This window comes from Poecilia mexicana, unplaced genomic scaffold, assembly GCF_051168715.1.
Source record: "Poecilia mexicana isolate PSO_F unplaced genomic scaffold, ASM5116871v1 scaffold_10, whole genome shotgun sequence".
NCBI lineage: Eukaryota > Metazoa > Chordata > Actinopteri > Cyprinodontiformes > Poeciliidae > Poecilia > Poecilia mexicana.
The window spans coordinates 13,314,460-13,338,307 of NW_028263379.1; the positions used below are offsets into that span (position 1 = coordinate 13,314,460).

General features: G+C 39.4%; 1 protein-coding gene across 6 annotated transcripts in view; it reads right to left on the reverse strand.

The window, feature by feature from the left end:
* The window catches only part of diaph2 (diaphanous-related formin 2), a 440,846-nt gene that overhangs the window by 264,342 nt on the left and 152,656 nt on the right, over window positions 1–23,848 (reverse strand). For all 6 annotated transcript variants that reach the window (XM_088009428.1, XM_088009427.1, XM_088009429.1 and 3 more), the window contains 4 exons: window positions 19,063–19,181; window positions 15,746–15,810; window positions 13,897–14,001; window positions 5,587–5,946 (listed from right to left, as the gene is read on the reverse strand). In XM_088009428.1, the coding sequence (XP_087865554.1) occupies window positions 5,587–5,946; window positions 13,897–14,001; window positions 15,746–15,810; window positions 19,063–19,181 (649 nt within the window). The remainder of the gene's footprint in view (window positions 1–5,586; window positions 5,947–13,896; window positions 14,002–15,745; window positions 15,811–19,062; window positions 19,182–23,848) is intronic.

Sequence of the window (23,848 nt, forward strand, 5' to 3'; positions counted from 1 at the left end):
CCTTTTATTGTGGCCCCAGCCTTGCATTTCACTTATTGCACTGCCACCACCATCATCATCAAACCAGAGTAATTATGTAAAGAAAGAGTTGTAAAAACAGCACTTATGCAACGCAGACAGAGTTGCAGCTGGTACTCAACAATCGTCCTCAAGGCTGCAGAGTAATGGTGATAAATGCAAACGTGTTTGAGAGTCGCTGGCTGCGTTAATGGAGGTTTATGAAACTTCCAACACAGGCTTGGTTTCAGTGAAGCACAGATAAAGGAACACTGCACTCTGTTACCCAATGCGGTAACACTTTATTTGAAGGGGGGTGAATAAGACTGTCATGACACTTTCATAAACATGACATAACACATGTCATGAACATGAATAAGTCTTCATGAATATTTATGCTTGTTTGGTTGGAAAGTCTGGTTAATTTGAATGCACAAACTGATGCAGACTGAAACTCTGGTTTGCCTAAAAACCTAAGCCTCGGTTCAGTTGAAGTGAACTTTGATGCGGTTCGAATGCATATGTGAATGCCAAGTGGACTAGAGTCCCCTCCCAAATCAGAAAGCGGACTAAAGTGAAGGGCGCTTGTATGAAAAACAACATTTTCCCTGAACTGCCTCGTCTTCCAGTGTTTGTTTGAAACATCTACCAAAGACAAAAAAATAGAAATAAAAATCCTACACCCACTAAAATCTGACGCCAGTCCACTTTTTTTTTTTTTTTTTTTTTTTTTTACATTTCCTGAATAAGTAAGTTGCACACTCAGTCTCTTGGGACAGGTTGCTCAAAGTGTTTGTTTGGTTTGTTTGACAGTGCAGTGTGAAAGCAAACTGCAGTAGCTAAAAACGTAACAAATGTTGTAATGTTTGTCTCCAGTCGAACCAAGTGCACCGGACTATCAGGTGTGAAATCAACCTCAGCAGTCGTATGGACTGTGCTAAGTAGCTGGAGCACCAGAGAGCACCTATACGTGCAAACACAAAAACACAAAACGCCTAACCCCCGACTCACTGCTCAACTAAAACTTGAAAACTTGAAGAAACAAAATAACAGGGACTCGTCTCAAACAGGGTAGTCATCCAATCCCGCTACCACTGCTGCCTAATTAAGAAAACTTTAAGGGTAAATCAATATTCGCCATACGGCAAAAATCATTATGAAGGGCTCCTTGTATGATCTCAGATGGGACTTTTCAGAGTAGAGTGTGCAGATTTTCCATGACAGTGACTTTTCTTTGGGCAGTCCAACTGTCCACACAGAGTGCATGTTAGGTTAATTGGTAATTCCATCTAAACTGACTCGCAGAGTCAGTGTGTGTGTGTGTGTGGGAGAGAGTTTGGCTCTTTTTCTCAAGAGCTTCCCAGTTGGCCCTTTGATAGACTTGCAACCTGTCCAGGGTGTGCTCCGCCTCTCACCAGATGATACCAGGAAAGGCTCCAATCCCCTGTAGCCCTGAAGGGGATGAAGTGGGTGTGGAAAATAAATGAATATTATTGCTGTGACTGCTGCTGCTCCCACAGCCGCTTTTACTGCCACTCCTGCAACCAATAACACTAACAATAATGCTGTCTTATTTAGAAAAATGTGACTCTACTAAAGCAGAAAGAACATTTTGTACTCAAATTGTAATTGAAGAGACCTCAGTGTAAATAACTCAGTTGATGTGAGAAAGCCGTAAAACCCGACAAGACGTTTTAGTAACGATTTCTACATTGTATCCAGGCCTATTTTAGAGCTAGAAAACCAGAAAATGTTTTAAGTGTAAAACACAAATTACAACAAGACATCAATTGCTTTTCAAAGCACATAGTTAAAAAGAACACTTTTGTCTCCTAGAAGACAGAGCCCTTTCTATATAGAAAAGATGACCTGGTGTCTGGTAAGGCTTCACCTTGAAGTTAGTCACTCTCAATGACTGTAGGCAGAAAACTTACTCCTTTTTTTTGGATGAATACATTTCTACCAACAACATATTGGCAGGATGTGTGGCTACTTATTGAAAATCCAGAAAAAAGTAAGAAATTACTTGCCTTGTAATGATTTGTACTCAATATGTGACCTCTGTCAGTACAACTGTAAGTGGATATCCACACATCAAATTTAATCAGCTATTGCTTTCTCTAAAGATCCCTTCAGTTTGACAAATAGCTTCAGTAGAGACATGTTTGTTTTTGTGTCTGAGCTAAATGAAGGAGAGATTTTTTTATTTTTTTCGATCATCAAAAATATAACATTTCTATTTATTGACATATACCTAGACAGATATAGTGACAGGTTTTAGATTTTTATTAATAAAGGTTTTTACTCCTGCTTCATTTCCATTGCAAAATGTTTGATGTTGTTCTATCACATAAGATGGCATGGCAAAAATATGAATAATTTAGTGTAGTATGAATGCTTTTGAATGTGTACTACAGTTTTAAACTGTCTAACATGTTTTTAATTCACAAAGTAAACAAACAAAGTAAAATTATGCTTTGCAGTTTCTTCTGGTTATTTTTGGCCTTTAATATCTGACACTGGTCTTTTTCTGTCTAGTAATTTTGTTAATATTTTGTTGTTGAACTCTTGGTCCACTAAGTGGCTGTGGGATTTTCCTGCAGAGCCTGAGCAGAATAAAGATAGCCTCTGTGTGTTTAAGGGAAGGCATTTATTACAACTTGAGCTAATGAGCCAATGTCGAGCTTAAATATGAGCCTGTCTCGTGGCACTTTGTGCAGCTGTGGTTATTTTCTTCCTCCCAGTGTATTCATGTTTCATTTGTAAAGTCATTTTCATATGCTCATAGATATTTGTAATCAAGATCTTAATATTATGCTAAAATCTAATATTGTAAATAGTAATAGGCTAAAGTTTCTTAGCTGAAATGGAAGCTAGAGAATAATTTCATTTTTGTACAATGGCCTACTTAATCTTAATTTTCTCTGGGACTAATACACCAAAAAGAACGTGAATGCAGGACATAACTCTTTAAAAGCGATTAGCAATTAAAAGCTGACATTTCCCTTTGTAAGCCTGTGTTAGACCTGTCCCATGTGCATGTGTTGTAGCGTTGCTTTAGGCTAATAATGCACAGCTGTCGCAACCTAATGCTTAACAGGAAATGGCTGCAGCAAATTGAAGTGTAGTGAGCAGCTGTATGATGCAAAGGAAGCATGAATACATAGTGTGCCATCCATTAAATTCAATTTGTTTACATTTGTGATGGTAGGATAGAAGTAACTTTTTCAAGGAGTACTTCCCACATGCATACAGTTATCATCTAGGGGCTGCTATGCTTTGTTGCCAGAAAGATGTTGCTCTTTGCTCTTATTTCTGGAAGTTTTCCTCTCATGCCAAGCTACTCTGGTACATGGCAGCAAGATAAACATAAATCCTCATCCAGGTTCACATATGATTTTAATTGTTCTTTTAAACATATTTCCAACATAGGTAGCAGTGCTAAGAGTTGTGCATCATCTGCTGTAAAAAGGACATGTCAACGTGAAACAGTGAAGTTGAATTAGCACACTTCTTTTTGTTGAGTATGTGAACCGTGCTGATTTTGGAGACGTATACGGCAGGAAAACATAGTGGATCTATAAAAATGTTTTGTTATTCTCCTCCTCTCTTTTATACAACTGAGTAGAAGTCAAGCCTGGCACTTGTGTACTTCCATCTGCTCCATATAGAGGAGACAGATGACTGATGTTTCACTTCACTGACACAAGAGAAGCAGATTGTTTTTCTTCAGGTGGTTATGAATTTAATTTGCATCATGAAACCAAATTCCCTGCAGAGGCAAGGTTAATCCTCTTCCACTTTAACCTGTTTACGTACACTCCTGCAGACATTGGTCATTTGTCCTCTTGCACATGCACACAAATCATGTATGCAAAACCACATCAACCCATAAAAATGAGCGATGATGCCGATGATACCAGATCAAGGTGCAAACAAACACAGCCACCCTGGGAATTGGTAATCAGAAATTGCATTGTTGTTTCCCCTGTTTTGTAAAACAGAGAAAGGATGAGCTCAGGGAAACTTACAACTCGGGAAATAAGTAGTATTATGAAACTGCACATCGAGAAGCTGCGAGAAAGACTTCAATTCAGTTACGACTGACCTGATTTTCCCTCCTTTTGTGTCATTTAGAACCAGGTTCCTTTTGATATAACATTTCACCAGAAATTGGCCAGTTTTCTCAGCACTGCTTAGGCGGAATCGATTTTATTCACACACTTAACGGTAAGGAAATATAAGAACACCGGTTCTGCGGGAATCTGTACAAGTCGGCATAAAAGGTCAATGTAACAGGTGTTAGATGTGTGATTCATCAAAGGATTCATCTTTGGTTTGATCGTTACTCTCCAAACTCTGGCCAACTCAGTTATGAATTTTTCAAGCTGGCTGACTACAGATTCTACTCGTGTAGTTTCAAGACATCCTCAAAGAACTAATATATTTCCTGGCTTATTTAAAACAATGTTTAACCTCAACCAAGATGAGTGGCTGGTCGGAAAATCAAAAATGTGTGTATGCTTCCAGCCAGTTTACTTTTCTTGCTGCCAAACCAAATCTGGTGAAGAGAACTAATGTTACTTTCCTTCCTTTTAGCATTGCAGACTTAATTTCTCAAAAGAGGCGTCTTTTTGGGTCCTTGTTTTCCTGAAGAAGTCTTAAAACATTAAGATCTTCACAACCGCTTCTGCCTGTGATCTTTTTGAAGCTGTTCATTTATTTCAAGTTTAGAAAAAAGCAGCGCTTTCGAGCAGCGATTGCTCGTAAGCGACACCAGGTCAGCTGACCTTTTGTCAGAAAACATCAGATCATTTAAAGTTTAATTAGTTTGCGATATGATGTAAAATCAGAGAAGAGTTTTATCCATCAGGACTACAAAACAAATGAGAATGGCTTTCCTCTAAACCTGGATCATTTTTCTGAATAAATATGCATAAGATACGCAGTGAGTCTACAAAAACACATTAAAATACATAAAAGACGACCTGAATCCACTAAAACCACCAAACATAATTTGCACTATGAGCATGACTGCAGAAGAACAAACATGGCATTTTGTTTGCAGTGTGTAACCAAAGGCAGAAGCACCAGGATGCACAAGTGGTGTGAAAAACCATCAAATCGACTCTAAAATTTACTGAGACGATGGATAAAACATTCATAAAATACAACCCAGGTGGAAGAGAATGCATCGTTGAAATTGTTTTTAAATGTGACGGAACATTACACAACACATTCTTTCTCCAAAATATGCTAAGATGGTGCAAATCCAATGGCATCTGAGCAATAAAAATGGTTTACCATCAAATCCTTTGAAATAGGTGTTGTGAGAGGAAGAGTGTGGCATGTGGTAGAACGGCAGTTTGAAAAGACTAAAGCTGCATTTGGGTAAATCTCCTTCTGGTTTAGACTTAACGTTATACTGTGGAGGCCTAAAAGATCAAAAAAGTTACTAAAAAAAGGTGCAAATTGACGGTCTGTGTGCAGATTGCACAGATTTCCTCTGCAAGGGGAGAAGTAAGATTTGCATTACAGCCTTAAATCAGAACACAGGTCTGCATGAGATCAATGCACAGATTACCATACCTTGGACCAGTTGACCCTCTTCATCACAGTTTCAGGCTTGTAAGTCTTCTTTGGCTCCAGTCCATAAGGCAGCTTGACAACGGGTAACCCGGGGGGAGGAGGAGGACCACCAAAGCCCCCAAACGGAGGAGGAGGCGGGACCCCACAACCTGGGGGCGGTGGGGGTGGTGGAGGTCCTCCCCCTGGGGGTGGAGGAGGTGGAGGGGGGACAGACGCGTGGCCAGGCAGAGGAGGCGGCGGAGGCGGAGGGGGTGGACAGCCACCAGGCGGGGGTGGAGGAGGAGGAGGAGGTGGAGGCGCTGCGCCTCCAGGCAGCGGTGGAGGAGGTGGCGCTCCAGGCGCAGCTGGGCCTGCAGCAATCTGCAAAAACCAAACAGAGAAGTCTGTGGTGGAATCCATCCTGAGGGAGGCTCTTTTCACCTGATTTAAACCTGAACCTGATTTGATGAGGAAAAGTCATAATAGCAAATGGAGAAGAAAAACCTGAATGGCGTCAAAAGTTTTCTAACAGTTCATCTCTGCATTTCATTTCTGTAAATCACAAAATCAGGCCAAAATCGGGCTTTAGCGCCTTTCACTGGACGCTTGTAAATTACAACTGAGGAGCTTCCCTCCCTTTTTCTGTGCAATACGTGAACATTTTAATCTATAAGTTTAGGAATTTGTCCCCCGAGTGACTTTTCTGTGCATCTTTCGAGATGAAAAACTCTGTCGAATGTCAATAAAATGAGGCAGCGAGTAAAACAGAAAAAGCTTTCCCAATCCTCTTTTTAATGCAGCACAAAGATCCGTTATGATCTTGTCTAGGGATGTAGTTTATGAGGCAGGAACATTTGAGCTTTCTACAGGATAATTAATCATATACTTAAAGACTTAAGCGTCATATTTATGCTGTCTCAAATTGGAGGTAAAACTATAGGATAAAGAAAGTTTTTTTCCTGGTAGTCGGAAGTGTAAGTGTTTGTACATATTGGACTTTCAGCACATTGTGAACATGTGTTGACATGAGTTCATACAGTTCAAATATCGGTTCCATATCTTTTAATTATCGTATTTACCGTTACGTACAAAAACAAACAGTTCCTCAACATTTACTTGGCAATAGACTCTGATCTCAACTGTATTCAGAAAATGTAATTTCCAACCAAAACTCTCTGCATTATGTTATATGTTGACCACTATGCCAACACATTTACAAAAGTTTATTTGGTGGTTTAAACCTCAGCTATATTCTGGCAACTTGTGACCTTAGAGCATTTCATTACTTCTCTTTGGAATTATTTAAACGTTGCGCAAAATGTGAAATAACACAGAAAAATGTAAACCACTTTAATTTACAATAGATAAGAATGTTGCTCATTATGAATGCTTACAATAGTGCACTATTAAACAGTCAACAGGGATGTAATTATGACGCGAGACATGTCAGGACTATCAAACATTTCAAATTACCAAGAAGCCGGTGAAAGTCCACTGCATGGCCAAAAGAAAAGAAATGTTTATAGAAATAAAATTTATGCCAATTCCAAAATTACAGACACTGTTGCTCCAGTTAGGCGCTGATTAGATGTCTCCTCTAACCGAAAAGCATTTCCACTTCTCATTTCCAAAAACCAATTCCACCACAATGTACATTTCCCCCACTCACTTGATTGTGTGCGTAAAAATGTAATTGGTTTCATATTTAAAGACGGTACATGGCGTTTCATTACATAATGGCACTGACTGATTTCTTATTAGAGGCAAAAATTAAAAAAGGCGTTCTTCAAGGAGCCCCTCGCTCAGATTGCTCAGAGCCCTTCGCCTTAAAAAAAAAAAAAAAAAAAAAACACGCAGTGATTACACGTCTGTCAATCTTAAAAGGCTAATAGGAGAGAATGGATTCAAATTAGCTGCTGAATTAGAGCAGATTTGTTTTCATAGTGAGGGGCCTCCATCTCCATCTTCCTCTGATCCATCAGCTGCAATACTAGATTAAGGAAAAAAATACTGAATAATTGGCTATTTTCCTCAGTTTTAGTTTCTACATTTTCAATAGAATGAATCTGCATTGGGCAATTTGTAGGGAAAAAAGTTCAAATATTTCCTCTTTTGACCTTCCCAACGGTTTGTATATCTGTTCAGAACACCCACTCTTAAAAACATGTTAAGTAAATGTTTGTTTCCAGGTTCAGTGGACGCGGCATGTGATTAAATGTTTGCCTCAAGTGTTTAAGTATGAAGATTAAGGACAAACAGTCGACTCTGATTGCAAACAGTGTTTAACTCATCTTTAGATTGATCAAATGTCTTGAAAATACAGAGAGATCTAATATGTGCTAATTTGTTTACTGAAACGTTATCTTGCAGATTAGTGATTTCCGGAGGAGTCATTTCTATGTGCAACTAATAAAGAAATAAATGTAGTATTCCAATAAGAAACACTTACTTACCTTCACCGTTATTTTAATGAAACCGGTGTTTTATTACAAAGTACCTTGGGGGTCCGTTGACATCTGGCAGTAACATGCATCTTAAGTGATTCAAATATCCCGTATGTTTTTGGTGACCTGGATCTATAGCTGCACTCATAGCAATCATATAACCGATCTTCAGCTACGTTTCCAGTGCCGACTCACTTTTACACAGGTTTTTCTTCACAGTAAAGGTGTGTATACAAGCTGATTGTGTTTTATTGCTGTGGAGCCCTTAGGGATTAAAATCTTTACTGTCTCAGAACTGATGGTACGTGAAGTCAAAATTTACTGCATTTATTCTCATTTACTTAACCCATATCATATCTGTTAAGCTACTTAATAAAAATAGAGCTGGTAGCCAAAACAACGAAGCAAAAATGCAGCTGTGTCGCATCTTAGAAATGTTAATGTCTGAATAACATCTGCTTTTTTGTGTTTAGCTGACAGTTCACTGACTTTCGCGACTTGCCTGTAATGCGGATTACTGAGAATTATCGCTCAGCACAGATTTTGATCCCAGCTGTGAATGGCCGGGGCTTGCAAGGTCTGCTTTTATCCAATTTAGGCAGGATGCATGTTAATACCAGGCCTGAACGGGGCCTGAGGGCGCAGAGCAAGCATGCAAAAAGGACTAAAGATCAATCTCATAATCAATTTGACAATTTAAAGCACCGCGATCCTTCATTCCTTTACTGGATACTTGGATTGGAAGGTGATTAAATGTAGGATTTATGTGTCAAGGGCCAAACATGCAACAAAGACACCCACCTTGGCTTCAGATTCCCTGATGAGTCTCTGAGCCTCTTTGAGCCTGTCATTTTCTATAGTTAACTGTGCAGAAAACACACACACACACCAGAGATGCACACCACAAGATCAGGCATGAAACAGCACACAGCAGACAGGGCAACAGAAAAGCACAAATGGAGGGTGGGTTAGATAGACAATGAACTGAACACTAGGGAACTTCAACAGGTAAAAAAGATTCACACCAAACACGATAAAGACGAGAGAAGTTTAGAGGACAGAGAGAGGAGGGGCAGGGAGTTGCTTACACAGTTAATGACAATGTTAGTAACAGGCTCTATTCCCATTATATCGGAATGAGGCATTCTTGTGCAAAAGGCAGAATGTGATGTACTTTTACACCTAAAACAAGATGTAACCCATCTTCAAAGGAACATCGGTGGAGAGCAACGACTGTATAAAAGGAACACGGCTGACAGTTGGTGCTCCTTCAAAAACCTTCTTCCATTTCCATTTTTTTTTTCCCCAGCTCCTGGCATCATGAAAATACATTTCAACTCCACACCCTCAGATGTGTGATGGGCATTGATTTCACTGTGCCGTCTTTGTTTTAGAAATGTACCCATTGTGCTTTGATAATTCACTCTCTGCAACCTTGCCAAAAGTAAGAGAATGGGAACATTTTCTGCAGAGACTAAAATATTTTCCGTGCAGCCGATCTTACAAAAGCTCTCGCTATGGACTGTAGAAACATAAATATTTGATGTGCACACTTGAATAAAAAGAGATGGAAACTTTCAGCTGTGTGGCTTAAAAGGATCTTTTTATTTTATAAAAATCTTTAAAAATTAACGTGCAACATTGAAAGCTAAAAATTTGTATTTTACAATTCAGGAGGTTCAATAAAATAAGACTCAGGTAGAAAAAGAACAATATGATGCTTAGCAAGGACATCCTGATTTCTGAACCAAATTTAGTTGAGTCAACATCGGTAAAACAGAATATACCTGAAAAGTTAACTTCCGTTTTTTAATTCAAAAAGTGAAACTTCAATTTCAGTTTCTCCTAAAACTTGAAAAACCCTGCACAACTAGTAAAATGAAAGGTTCTGTGACTTTTTGCTCTTCATTTAAGTTCTGATTTTGATTCTGATTTCCAAAAAGAGCCTGGAAAAACTCTGGATCTTCTGATTCTGATCACTGAGCCCAGGTACGACGTTTCTGATGAGTTCGCGCCAGAACTGGCTTAGGACAAGAAATCTAAAAGACGTAACTAACGGAGAAGTCGGTGCCCAGTGGCTCAGGAAGCACCGACTACAGCTGCAGACCAAAAACCCCTTTAAAAGGGTTGAATATTTTAACGGCACATAAAGCCACTTTATATCTGAATCAAGTAACTATCTTAACTTCAATAATACAAATTCTGTATATATCAAACATACCTTGAAAGAATTCGACATTACAATTTGATGCTTTGATATTGGGCCGCTGTCTCTTTAAGAAGCTCCAACTCATCATCACAACAATGCTTCTCATTTTGCTGTTTACAACTGTTCTTAGGAGAATTGGATTGAGAAGTAATTTGAATTTCAGGCCCAGCAGAGCCATCGGGTGTTTGGTAATTGCTGCTGCTGCTAGTCTGGAGGAGCTGACTGGGGGGATTTAGGAGGAAGGCGTGCTCTCTGAAGCAACGGTTCAGCTGGAGATTGCAGCTTGAAGAAGGAGTTGTCTGGAAAGAGGCGACGCTGTGTGGAAGCAAGTGTTTTACGCACCCTGGCTGCCATGGAAGATTCAAGGTTTTCTCAAACTTGCACGGAAGAGTCAAAGCAAAACTCCAGGTATGTTTTCAATGACGGGATAGCATTGTAAGATGATAGATTAAAAAAGTCAATTATTCATAATGCCTCCCCTTTGTTGGCGTTTGTCGCAAGGCTGTAATTTCCCCTGTTGCTTGTGGACCGTCTTTAACTACGTTTTTCCTTCCACTAAACTTTTTCAGCGAGAAGCTTTTGTGGAATCTGCCTGCTGCTTAACTGTTGACTCATCAGTCTTCCCCTGTGGTTGTGTAGGTCAGCAGATTCATCTAAAATACAACAAATTATGTTCCTAAATGAGCTGACTAATTTTGGGACTTTTTATTGGCTGTAAGCCACAATCAGTCAAAAAATATTATAAACACTTGACATTTATCGTCACATCTGTATGGAATATATCCTTTTCTGACATACACCAACTTTACAGCCATCCCAACAACAACAACAACGAAGCTCACAGAGCAACCTCTTCCTCGTGAGCTCTGCTACCTTTGTCAGTTAAGTCAAACTTCGTAATGCATCAGGTTAGACGGCAGTCTGGCGTAAAAAGACAGCGAGAAAGGTCTACTACACCTCCAGCTCCTCTGGGGGCCATGCTGGGTCAGCTACAAGCTGGCCAGGTTGTTAAAACCTATTAATGGGATGGCGCAGTGTGTTCCAACGAACCACTGCAGTGCTGCATTATTCATCACCTCCAGAGCCGATTCAGTGAATAGCTTTCCCCTCCTGCCTTGAATGGTTGCAAGCGAAAGGTTCGGGGAGTGGTGGATGAGTTCTATTTTCTTGTGATTTCGATGTCCTTTGTTGATGTTTACTCCACTCAACTCAACTGGGAGATAATCAAACAGACACATCAAACATGCTGCTTGTTACAATGCCAAAGTTCTGGAGACAGACTCTCATTAAACTTGTTGGTTCACAAACAAGGTGAAGAGAGGCAACTCAGACATGCAAGTGTTTTAACGTCTGACAGGAATTCTGTCGAGGAGACAGATGAAAGGTTGGGGTTATCTCGAACGACATTCATATTCAGCAAAAAAAAAAAAAAAAAAAAAAACACCAGCGATCCCACAGAGGCTTTGATGGACAAACTGAATGCGTGTCCTCACGCTGATCTGAAGGTTCGGCGCTCTGATGGGTAATAACTTCTCTAAAGCAGCGTGTCAAACGTGGAGTGGGTTCCAAAACACACCCTGAAGCAGAAATATGTCTGTCTATGAGAAAGAGGCTGATGTTCAGTGCTTTCTGTAGCACCTCAAGTGTCTCTGATGCCCAAAATCAGCTGGATGATTATTACAGGCCCCCAACAAACACCAATAAATCCCTGTAATTTTATATGCGTGCATCTTCCTCGGGTGAAGGGTCAAGATGAAGTTGAATAAAAGTTTTAGTTATCCTTGGTCTTCTGCTCATCTGAAATCAAATCACTCCTAGACATCCCTCCCTCTAGCAAAATTTATAAGCTCATTCTGGTGGATCCCTAAGGCTATGTTCACATAGCAGGCAAATAACACCCAAGTCTGATTTTTTTTTTTTTTTTTGCCCAAACCCGGGCCATGTCCAACGTTTTCACAGCAGTCCAAATGGCCCAACTCCAATCCTTTCAAAAAAAAATTTGTATTTCGCCACTTTCATATGTGGTACTAAATTGGATACGTATGCGATAATTTTGAAAGAATCTGCATGGCCATGCCGCTGCTGTATAATTCTGCCCCAGAAGAAGCCAGACGCAGTAAACAATGGCTGAAAATTATGATTATGAAATTATGAAAGATGTCTGTCAGAGAAGCACGTCACATCAAGATCACAGCCTTCTCTACAAAAGTTGCTTTCAATGCTCCAAAAAAAAAAAAAAAAAAGCCACTGACGTTTTAAACAGCTCTCTTCGTGGTGGTGATTTTGTGACAATCCTCCACTGCTGAATAACTTCAAAATTGATTAATAGATGGCTCTGTCCTTTTCTTTACTTCTGTAAATTTTTAGGTTTAGTGTGGCGTCAACGTTCTTCCTCTGCAGATGGGGGTCACTTTGTGGTTGTAAATTGCTCACACGTAAATGATCTGCTGTGTGAACGTAGCTAAAGAGTTCCCGAGCTGAGAGGCTCATAAAATCTCATCAGCATATTCTGGGGGTTTATCCAACTATCTCCCCCAAGTTGAATATGTTTGGAAACTTCTGAGGAAAACTCAACCGTAATCATGTTTTCATAGAAATGAGGTGCTCAGGTTACTGTGACCAGCAGTGAACAAGAGCCAAAGTTAGCAATTTTCAGCATCTGATGTGCCGTCAGATGCATATTGTGATGCTGCTTCTGCTCCAAATGAAAAACAGATGAGAGGAAGTATTTTGGGCTGCTCTTACATCTTAAATATAGCTCTCAAAGTGAAATCTGAAATATTTAGAAGCCATATTGAACGCTCAAAACTTCACAAAATCCAAAGTCGCGATTGGTGCATCTCAGATGTTTGCCAGAGTTGTTAAAACGAATCATTCTTTCCAAGTAAAGTTTGACTTTCCAGGTTTTTCCTTTCACATTACACATTCATCTGCAGTTGGAGCTGACAGGCAGATTTTGAAAAAGGTTAAGTTGAGGAAGAGCACTGATTGCATGACTAGTCAAGAGACCAGCTAAAAGAAAACCCTGAACTGTGAAGAGTAAGGATGAATGTTTTAGAAACTGCTTCAAGTAGAAACTAAGGCTCACTTGTTCAATCGTTATTAGCAACAATAAATGAAAATTTGAGATAAAAAGCAATCTAAGAAACAAATGAAGCAATACCATCCCTCCATGCTGGTTGAGATTAAATTCTCAAAGAAGAGAGGCAAACTGCCCTTTTATCCCAAGGCAGTCCTAAAAAGGGTTTCAAATTGGGTTAAGGGGGAAATAGCAGTCATTTTCTGTACTCAGAACGGGGGGGCTTTGCCTGGGAAGAAACGGAAAAGAAACGCAATCCATCTCTGCGATGATAGAATTTCATAGGAAAAGCTTCAATAGAGCAATTCTCGCTTACAAAGAGCTACAACTTAGGAAGAAGATTGACCCTTTATTAAATCAAGCCGTCTTGCATGGATGATAACTCCCACTTACAGCACCTTCACATCTTTAAGTGGGGTGAAAAGGTATCCTTCTGACCCAATCAAAGTGTTTCTCAAGGTCTCATTACTCCTTGATGCTATGATTTTTCAGACACATTTTCATTTGTGTGAATGTTTGAAAAGTATTTAATATCTTTCATCTCAACTTGATCAAAATAACTTTTTGGGGGCACCGTTTTCTAGAGTAGTGAGATTTACCTGCGTCTCCAGAGTTTGGAGTTTTGACTCCAGCTCCTTGATCTTCTCCTCCTTTTTTTGGGACTCGGCCTGGGCCTCCTGCCGTGCGCTGAACTCCTCATCAAACTGCAAGAGAAGAGAAACAAGAATGTCTGCGTGCAGATAACAAACACGTGTAGAGGGAGGTAAAAGGTAAAGCGTGGGGTTGTCTCCGGAGAGCGACCAGAGGGCGCTTCAACGGGAAGAGAAAGCACGCCACTTCACACTCTGAGGCCCGTTTCCATCCATAGCCCTTACATCCCCGGAGTCCTGTCACCCTTTGTCTCTTGTTTGGATCTTGGTTTTCACGTATGTTGATGGCTCTAACCTTTGCAGAAACCAAGGCATGTCGCAACAATGATTTCACCAGCCCAGCAGGGAGCAGAGTGGATCGCCGCGACACGAGTCTTAAGAAAAAACATTCAGGACCCCTGCTGTTGTCAGATTGAAGTTGAGACTGTGTTTCTTGCCTTACTACAGTGCAGTGAAAAAGTATTTGTTCGATTGCAGATTTCTCTCTCTCTCTTTTTTATGATTTACTGTCACACCAACACCTTTAAAATCATCAAACAAAAATAATCTGAGTATAAAAAAACATATTTCCAAGGGATTATTTAATTTGTGAAGGGAAACCTTGCTTTGAGTAACAAGTTGATTAACAAGCTCAACGAACTACAAGATGACTGATTAACCAAAAATATTTGGAAAACTTTGTTCAATTTCATTGACATCTATCAGTCAAAAGTAGGTTACGAAATCATTTCTTAGGCTTTGGGACCTCCAGCGAACCACAGTGACTAACTATTGAAAACTAGTAAACCGGCCTTGCAGTGATCCGCCTACCAAAATGACTCCAGGATTGAAACGAAAGCTTGTCCTGGAGGGCACAGAAAAACCCAGACCAGCATCTAAAGCACAGAAGGTCTCGCATCATTTCACTAACTGAGTTCATATCTCAATAATTAGAAAGAAACTGGGCAAACAATGCATCCATTTGAGAGTTTCACAGCCAATAAAAGAAGAAAAAACACCTCTGATCTAAAATAATGATTTACCAAAAGACATTTTTTTATGATCCCCATGTTTACCAATGGACCGCTAAATATTTTGTGAACCGAGGAGACAAAAGTTGAACCTTATGACCCTTACATGCACTGCAAGACTACCAGCATTTATCAAGCAGGGAAGGGAGTACCTCTGGACTGGCCTTAGTAGATGGAAACATTCATTCTGATCAGGGAGAATGTCCAGCCATTAGTTAGTGACCTTAAGCTAAAGTCCACTTAGGAAATGCAGCAAGAAAATGATAATTACACCAGCAACAGCAAATGACTGTTTCAGAATGGCCTAGTCAAAGGACAACTAAAATTCAATGCCATTTGTGTTCAGATGACATGCAGTCATCTTTAGGGGCTAATTATTTTTGCCTGATATTTCTGTGACATTCTGACAATTCACAGTGTGACAAAAGAAAAAAAAACAAACAAACAGGAAATCTGAGGTTTTAAAACACTATTTCACAGAACCGCCGGTAACTGAATCTGTTTAAACCTTTAAGTGAGGTCTGGCCTTAAATACGGAATCACATCAAGGCTTTTCCACATAACTTAACTCTCCCCAACCTTGTGCACAAATAAGTATACATCAGAACATCACAATCGATTCTTGTAATGCTGATACGGATCATGTAGCGTCACAGCCAGGTATTGATTGGGGCATGCTAAATCAATAGCTTGTCTGGGAGCTCTGGGGAAGAAAAAACTTTGCTGATGGGAGCTGGCCAACCAAAAGGGAGGGGAGGGGGGGGTTATTTGAGTGATTAATGTCTCACCTTTTTGGAGTACTCTACAGCCTTCTGTTCACTCTCTTCAACTTTGGCTTTATCCACACACTGATCTGCAAGACAAGAAGGGCGTGAGATACTTCAAAGGCATCTCAGGGTGCAGCATGCATCTTTAACTCATTGTGAGGCTTCGAAGTTAACTGGTGTCTTCTTTTTAAAGTATATCCAAATCCAATTTGGGTCATTCATCTGGGCTGTGAGCGTTCCTTAGGAACCTTTTTCATTTAGAGTGCCAAAATGTAGTCTAGGAAAGCTAGCAAGCACCTCATTATTTCCAAAAGGAATCATTTCAAACAGCAATTGAAGGTTCCTAAGAATACACTGAACATGGCAATTTGATCAGATTTCTATAAAAGAAAATTAAGCATCATCTGTATGAGAAAACATTGCGTGGAATAGAAACATGATCATTACAGGCCAGGTAAGGTTTAAAGTAGCAAATGAAAAATCAATGAGAACTATAGGTGTACAGTAGATTTGTAAACCACTTATTTTGTTTAATGTCGATTATGTGCTTCACTCTACAAGACTCCAAAAAGAGTCTGAAACTGCACAGGTAAACTGTGACTTTTTATCTTTTATAGATTTTCTTTATAGATTTGTCGTTTTTTTATATACAAAATGCTTGCAAATCTAAATATATGGACTCTTATATTTACATCTCAAAAAAATCTGCAAAATATGGTATGCTTTTTTTTTAATTCAAGCCCTTGTACTCCGACACCCATAAATAAAATCTGGGGCAACCTATTGCTTTGAAAAGCCGACAAAGCAGTAAATGGAGCCTTCCAGAGTGATTTAATGTAAGTCTAAGTTCAGCTCTTCTGTGAAGGTTTTAAAGGCTTGTCAGAGAACACTGGTGAGCAAACCAACAGAATGAAGACCAGGAAACGCACCAGACAGCGTCAGTGGGAGAACATGCTCGCACCATAACTAACAGAGTTGGTGTGAACATAGATGAAGCTATATATATATGTAAAAAAACAAACTATATTTAGGCTGGAAAAGACCTTTCACCTTGCAGCAGCCAGAACCATCATGCCTAGATCAAAGTCTAACAGTGTATCAGTGCTAGAATGGCTCAGTGAAGCTCCAGGCCCAAGTCTGAGGTAAGAGATGAAACCTGATGTTGAAAGATGCCATCCATACAATCACCCTGAGCTGGAGGAATTTTGCAAAGAAAAAACAAACCTGTCTATCTCTACATGTGGAAAAGCTGATAGGTACCCCAACAGACCTGCAGCTGTAATTGCAGCAAAAGGGGGTTCGACAACAATTTGGCTCAGTCTGAATGCTGAAGTAGGACTTACAAAATGGTAGAAAAACACATTTCCCACTTGTGCGTTTCATTTTGCTTCAGCAAAGTGGGACAGAAAGCCTCAACCAGCAGAGGGTTGAATACAAATGACTGTCACGATTTTCCAATTTCTATTTAGATAAATAAAAATACACACTTCCTTCTCATTTCAATTCACTGTTATGTATGACTTTGTATTGGTGCATCAAGTAAAATCCCAATAACATACAATTAACTTTGGTATTATGATGCAGCAAATTGAGAAAAATGTTCAAGGGGTTGGAATATTTTTGTGTTGAAGCGACAGAGAGAGCCTGTTTGGTGGAGAAATGAGAGGAAGTGCACATGATTCATGACCTACAAGAACCGTTTGGATCTGAAAAAATGCATTTTAAATAAAATGCCTCAAGTTTTAATGTGAGTGGATCAAGGCATTTTGTCCGCAGCCTGCCATCATTACTACAGCTTAAGATGACAACTCGCTTTAAAAGAGGAAACTAAAATACTAAAAATAGGTCTAAAAAGGGCAGAAAAGACACATTTCATCCCTCCATGTGTTTTTTTATTAAACTTCAGCAAAGTGTGAGAGGAAGCTCCATGCAGCATCTGTTCTCAAGGGATAAGTTTAGAAACTTTTAATGACCCTTTGTTGGCAAGTCACAAGCTAGCGACACGACTGTGAGAGACAAAGTCAATTTATTTTTATTTTTCAGCGGGAAAAAAAAAAAAAAAATCTCCTTTGGCAATGCAGCTCAAATTAACATTGTCTGCTTGACTCCACCAACACAAATAACTGAATTAAAGCAAATGCTTCTCCATTTTATGATTCATTTGGCCAAATCAAACACACTTTACTGTTAAATTTATTCTCATTTTGTGCATGCTGATAGACTGGAAATCTTGGATTTTTTTTCCCACCAGCCAATGAGTTTAGCTAGTAAAGCTGTTGATTTTTGAAAAGCTAAAAAAAATAACTAGTCCAACAACACCAACCAGATAAAGTGCAGTCTGTGGTTGAATTATGTTTTTACGTGCAGTTAGATGTAGTGTAGTAATACAAATCAACAGGATTTTTATATATCTGACTCGGTTTAACATTTGCAACATCAACTGAATGTTGTTGTGAATTGAAAGTGCTTCAACAGTGTGGAGTTCAATCTGTAAAGGCCATTCTGCTGTGAACGAACAGATGTTATTTAAGGAGTCAGCAAATGCTGGTTGTAGAGCATTCCTCTAACAGAATCTGAGCAAAATGGGTCAATGGACACATTGTTTAGAGGAACAAGGCATCTTAGTGCTCTGACATCACTGAGATGTCAGATGGGAGGTCTCTGTAAACCTGTCGAGATTAAACATGAGTTCATAGTAAACAAACTTGGCCGACCAGGAAGAAGCAACACCAGTAGTTTGGGTATGATGAAGTGCCCAGCAGAATTTTCCGACCTTGGTCCACTTGAAACATGACAAGGGACATAAAAGTGATGCTTCTGAGGCAAAACGGAGGAATGCAGAGAGATTGTGGAAAGTATTTTGATCATCCTGGGCTGAAATGCCCATTTATAGGAGCCAGAGGTCAGTTGACTCCATGCAACACAGACAGGAAGCAGCTCTCTGGTTATACAGGTAATTATTAGTTCAGTGAGTCACATGAAAGCTGGATCTTCAAACAATTTTCAATTTAAACTGCAAACGTTTGAGTTTGTGAAGAAAAACACATGAAGTGCTATTGGTTGTAGAGGCTAGTTTTCCTTTTTTTTTCTCATTTTTTGTAGACTGAATTTAAGTAAGTTAAACTTAACTAAATGTTTTAATTGAAAGTACAAAATGTAGACTTCCTATTGCATTTACATGTGTAAAAATAACACTATAGTTAAACACTGCTATAGTAATAGCACCTTGTCAAAAAGTAAGAATACAACACAAGTACCAAAAAATATTAGCATTAGCATTTGCCAACAATAGGTGGCACATAAACAACATTTGCAGTATGAAGCAGTTGAAAAGTTACCGATAAGCTGAGTGAAGTCCACATCCAATCGTTTACTGTAGCCAAAGTCAGGGTCCGTCCCACTGCGGTGCAGAACCACCTGAGACACGCATTCCTCGATCACCTTGTAGTACTGAGGTCTGAGAGAGGTCACGAGACAAAGCAGAACAATTACACATGAAAGATATGAGTGACACAAACCCCACGAGGCTAATTAACCACAAATGATTCCCTTATCCAAGTAGAGGTCACAAAATGCCATGTCGAAAAGGCTGCTGCTGGAGAAAATAGGTGCACCATTAAATTTGATCACTTGCTTCACCCTTATCTTAAATTTAGCAGATTAATGGCTACACAGAAACCAACCACGCGATCGTCTGTCCATTTCAAGGTGACTGACGGCCGCCAACGCTACGCCTGCCCCCTCGCGTAATTTGCAATCTTCTTTGCCAATTAGGGCGACCGTAAAAACTGAAATGTAAATCTAATCAGTGTAATGTGTGTAATTAAAGGCACAATGGGCAGGAAAACATGCCAGGCAGTGGGGAGTGTGACTGGGAGCGTGGCGTCGTCAAACACGGACTGTGAATCAGCCTGAAAGTCCGTCGCCACCGCGCAGGTTGCTATGTGACCTTTTCTGTGTAACATTATCAACTTTAATTGCAAGTGACATTTAGCAAATACAATGCCATCTTAAGCCAGGCTCCAAACTGAGAAGTAATTATTTTTTAACCCTGACACAGGCCAGCGTTTGATGTTTAAATCTGAAAACCAGTCTTGTTTTTTTTTTGTTTTTTTAATTCTTCAAGTAGGTAAACATTATCTACTTTGCAAGTTAAATTTTAATCTTGGGTAGCAGATGTTTGAAAAACTGTCTGCCAAGGCACCCTGACAACAGCCTAATATACTAAAACTAAACTTCACTGTTCAAGTGCATGAAAGGGTTCTGAGACATCAAACTGATGTCTCCTGCTGGGCCTCTTCAAAACATGAAAAACACTTGAACATATAAAAATAAAAGCCTTCGACAGCAAATTTCTACAATCACCACATGCAAGAAAAATAATTACCTTTACAGTCCAAATCACACGAGTCTATATTTTAATAAATCCAATCAAACCAAAACAGAAATGGGATTAATTCAACTTTTTATAGTCAAAAAAATGGTTAAAAAAAGTCTGTTTATTGTTTTAATGTGTGGCTTTCTATGAATGAAACCTTTGAAATAAATACATATTTTGTTGTAGTGGCGTGACCTCACACTTGGAGAAAAAATGTGGAAAACTTTCAGAAATTGACTAAATCATCAATGTAATATCTACAGACACATATGAATATTAAATGATATAAAGTAATATATAAGTATAATGTGAAGCTGGCCAAGGTGGATATGACACATGACTGCTCGTTTCCCACTGGTGTAACCATGAACTGACAAGGAAGCATTATCCTCTCGATCACTTCACGAAAACGGTAAGACAAGGAAACATGCTGATTAAGCCATACATACAAAATGGCAACCTTTAGGTACAAGATGAAAGTAGAGAAAGACAATATGGCAACATTCATGTGTATAATTGAAGTAGAAAAGGGGGAAAGAAAGGGACAAAATGGTAAAAAAAAAAAAAAATGTGGTTGAAAATTAGTGAAAGAGTGAATTGGGCCTTTCTGTACATGTTTATCATGGGCGACATTAAATATTAACTTTAACCTCAATGGTAAGACAAAATTGTCCTTGCATTCAACAACCAGAGTGATAATTAAGTTCTGACAGAATCGACATATAATACATCCTCGCCATGCTTCATATCTTTCCAGAGGCTAACAGATGATTTGGTGAGCGATACTAAGCTACTTAAGTAATTTGTGTGAATGTTTGGGCAGACAAATCTGAAGTGAATCATTCTTCAATAATTACTAACAGAGAAATCCATTAGCATCTGGAAAACAGCGATCTGATTGAATAATCACAGGAAATTAGTCAGTTTGTTGTTGGTAAAGGCACAGAAATAAATTCAAAGTACAGTCGTCGATTAAGTCTCTCTGATCGCCATTAAATTCCTAATTGAAAAAACAACTACACTTTAGTGTGTTTTGTTATGCTGCGACAGTGGATGACAGTGAAAGATCCACCTTCGTACACAAATATGCTGGAGTTTAATATTTTTAGCTTCCTCTAGATTGTCCAATTGATTCATAACCGCAGACGTCTAAAAGCCTGAGGTTTTAAGACGACTTAGATTAGATAAGGACTTCAGTCTGATCAAAGGCTTGGCTGTCTGTTGGTTCTGCGTGAAAAAACATTGAGCGAGAGGGAGGGGAAGCATTACAGCTGCTAAAATGTGATAATTGATTACAGCAGGCAGAACTGTGAACAAAGTGTCTGCTGCCAGGTGGGTTAATTTTGTCCAAAAACACCAAAAACTGCACATAAACAAAATATGTCAGCGAGAAAATAAAAAGGAACATCAGAGCATTTTGTTGCCATCAAACACTAAATGAAACAGAGTTAATATCTGCCCTTTTAAGTTTAACAGCTAATTTCAAAGTCTATTTTTTCCACTGCGATACCTTGTGGGTGGGCAGGACACGCGAATGTTGTTTTAGAAAAGACGAAGAAAAAAAAAAAACAAGAAATTTTCAGCCAAAGTAAATAAGAATAAACCAGCATTTATTTAGGTGTGCTGTTTTGAAAGCATGAAATGCCACACGTTAATCTTGAGCTGGTGGATTCACCCACTCATGACTGGCACAAGCTGGTGAAAGCTCACACGTCGCCCCGCATGGCTTAAGCACCGTGGGGACTCGGCTTACAACTGTCATGAATGCACACCACATTATTATCTCAATAAGCCACACTATTTTCCCCTTCGTCCTCCATCCTCCACCGCCGCCGAGCAGATAGAGACTGGGTGGAGATAACTAGAGACGGAGAGAGTGACCCAGAACTGTCAGGGCCCTTCCACAGTGGGCAGGCCTGGGCTCCCGAAGCGAGCACACGTCCCCAGTATCATCCTCAACTTCTCCTTTTTCTGTGGCACCTTCATTTCTTCTAGTGATAACTTGTGGTTCACAGCCACTTGATCCAGCCCTGCTCCACATAACCAGTGTAATCCCCGTATCACCAGGCTCCAAAAGAGCAGATCTGCTCTATTATTGCTGGGTGGGTTCGATGCGTTCCAATTCATTACACTTGCAAGGAAAGATTAATTATCAAAAATAAACCCAGGCCTGAAGGGGGGGAAAAAAAAAAACATACAACTTATGTTTTGTTTGGAGACTTTATAGTAGACAGAGCGGGTTCACTCATAATTAGAAGACTGCAATGTTTAAAAAACAAATGCTTAATGATTTGAAAATAATAAGTGGCAGCACATGGAAAGTTGAGTGAGATGAAAAAGAAAATAGGAAATACACTTCCTTGTAAAAGTTCTGGATTTTGTCACGTTAAAACCACAAACATCTGTACATTTCATTTGGATTTTATGCAACAGATCAACACAAACATGTGAATAACTGGGTAAGAGAAGGCATACAAAAAGATATACAGCTTTCAAAACATGCTAAAAATCTGAGACGCGTGCCGAGAAATGTAAGAGTATAATACTAAATAAATAAAATATAAGGCAACAAACTGCCTTGAGATGACACAGCAGACACCTGCTGTGTTTAATTTAATCCCAGTATAAATGCAGCTGCTCTGCAAACGCCTAAGAGGTTTGTTAGAGAAAATTACAAAACAAAACTCATCAGGAAAATTATATTAAAAGTCATATTTATGGAAATGACAAAACCTAACATTACAACTACAAGAGGGTGAAAAGTGATAGTTTCGATCGAAGGACGTTTATGTGAAAAATGGCTCAGTCAAAGTCCAACTGGGCTGAAAATGTCCATCTCTAGAAATGCAGAGCTGGCAGACGCACTCAACAAGCTGTACTTGTATAGGTCGTTTGTCGAGAATTAAGCCACTCTAAGCTTTAGTATACAACATCTTAAAACTCCATTCAATTTTGTAGCTGCAACATGAGAACACATAAATAAGTTTGTAGGGTGGGACTACTTTGAAAAAGCCCAGCATAGTGGACACAAATAATATACACAAGCTCATGTTTCTCGTAAATTGGTCTGGATTCGGAGTTCTTCTCCCTCACACTCACCCCATCCAACCTTAAATCGAAATACAGTATTTATTTAAAAACCCGCTCGGACTGCATTAGTTCTCCATCTTCCCTAATCTGCAGCTGTGATGTACAGGGAATTAAATGTCTCACTCATGATGCGTTTCTACTCGTAATGTCTGTGTTCTGAGTTCATACTTGCATTAGTTTGGACGGTTGAAGGAAAAAGAAACTCAAAACATATCTTTTGAAAGAACTTTAGATTATTTTTCATGAGCAGTTCAGCTGATCCCTTCATGCTTCTGCCTGAAGGAGCTGAACGTGGACAACGAAGCAGAGGTAGACATGGATGGTTAATGTGAATTCCATTTCTCACTTCCTCCGAATAGATGAGGAATGCATTATTCATGACTCCAAGGGGACAGCAACTTGTCTTTAGTAAATTCATCCACCTCCTCTCATCCTCAAGTTATCTTCCAACTTTCTCTTTGTAAGCCGCAGTTCTGCAAAAAAGTTCTGACGCAGCATGAAATTAATCAGAGCCTCTCTATTAAAATAAGTCACACTCTCGTTTTACAGTCACTGACTAATCTGCTTTTTCAAACATTAGGCAGCTTTCAGAGTGGCTTAATTCTCGACAAAACAAAACGATGTCCTGACTGAAACGGCTCCCCTGATAACGATCA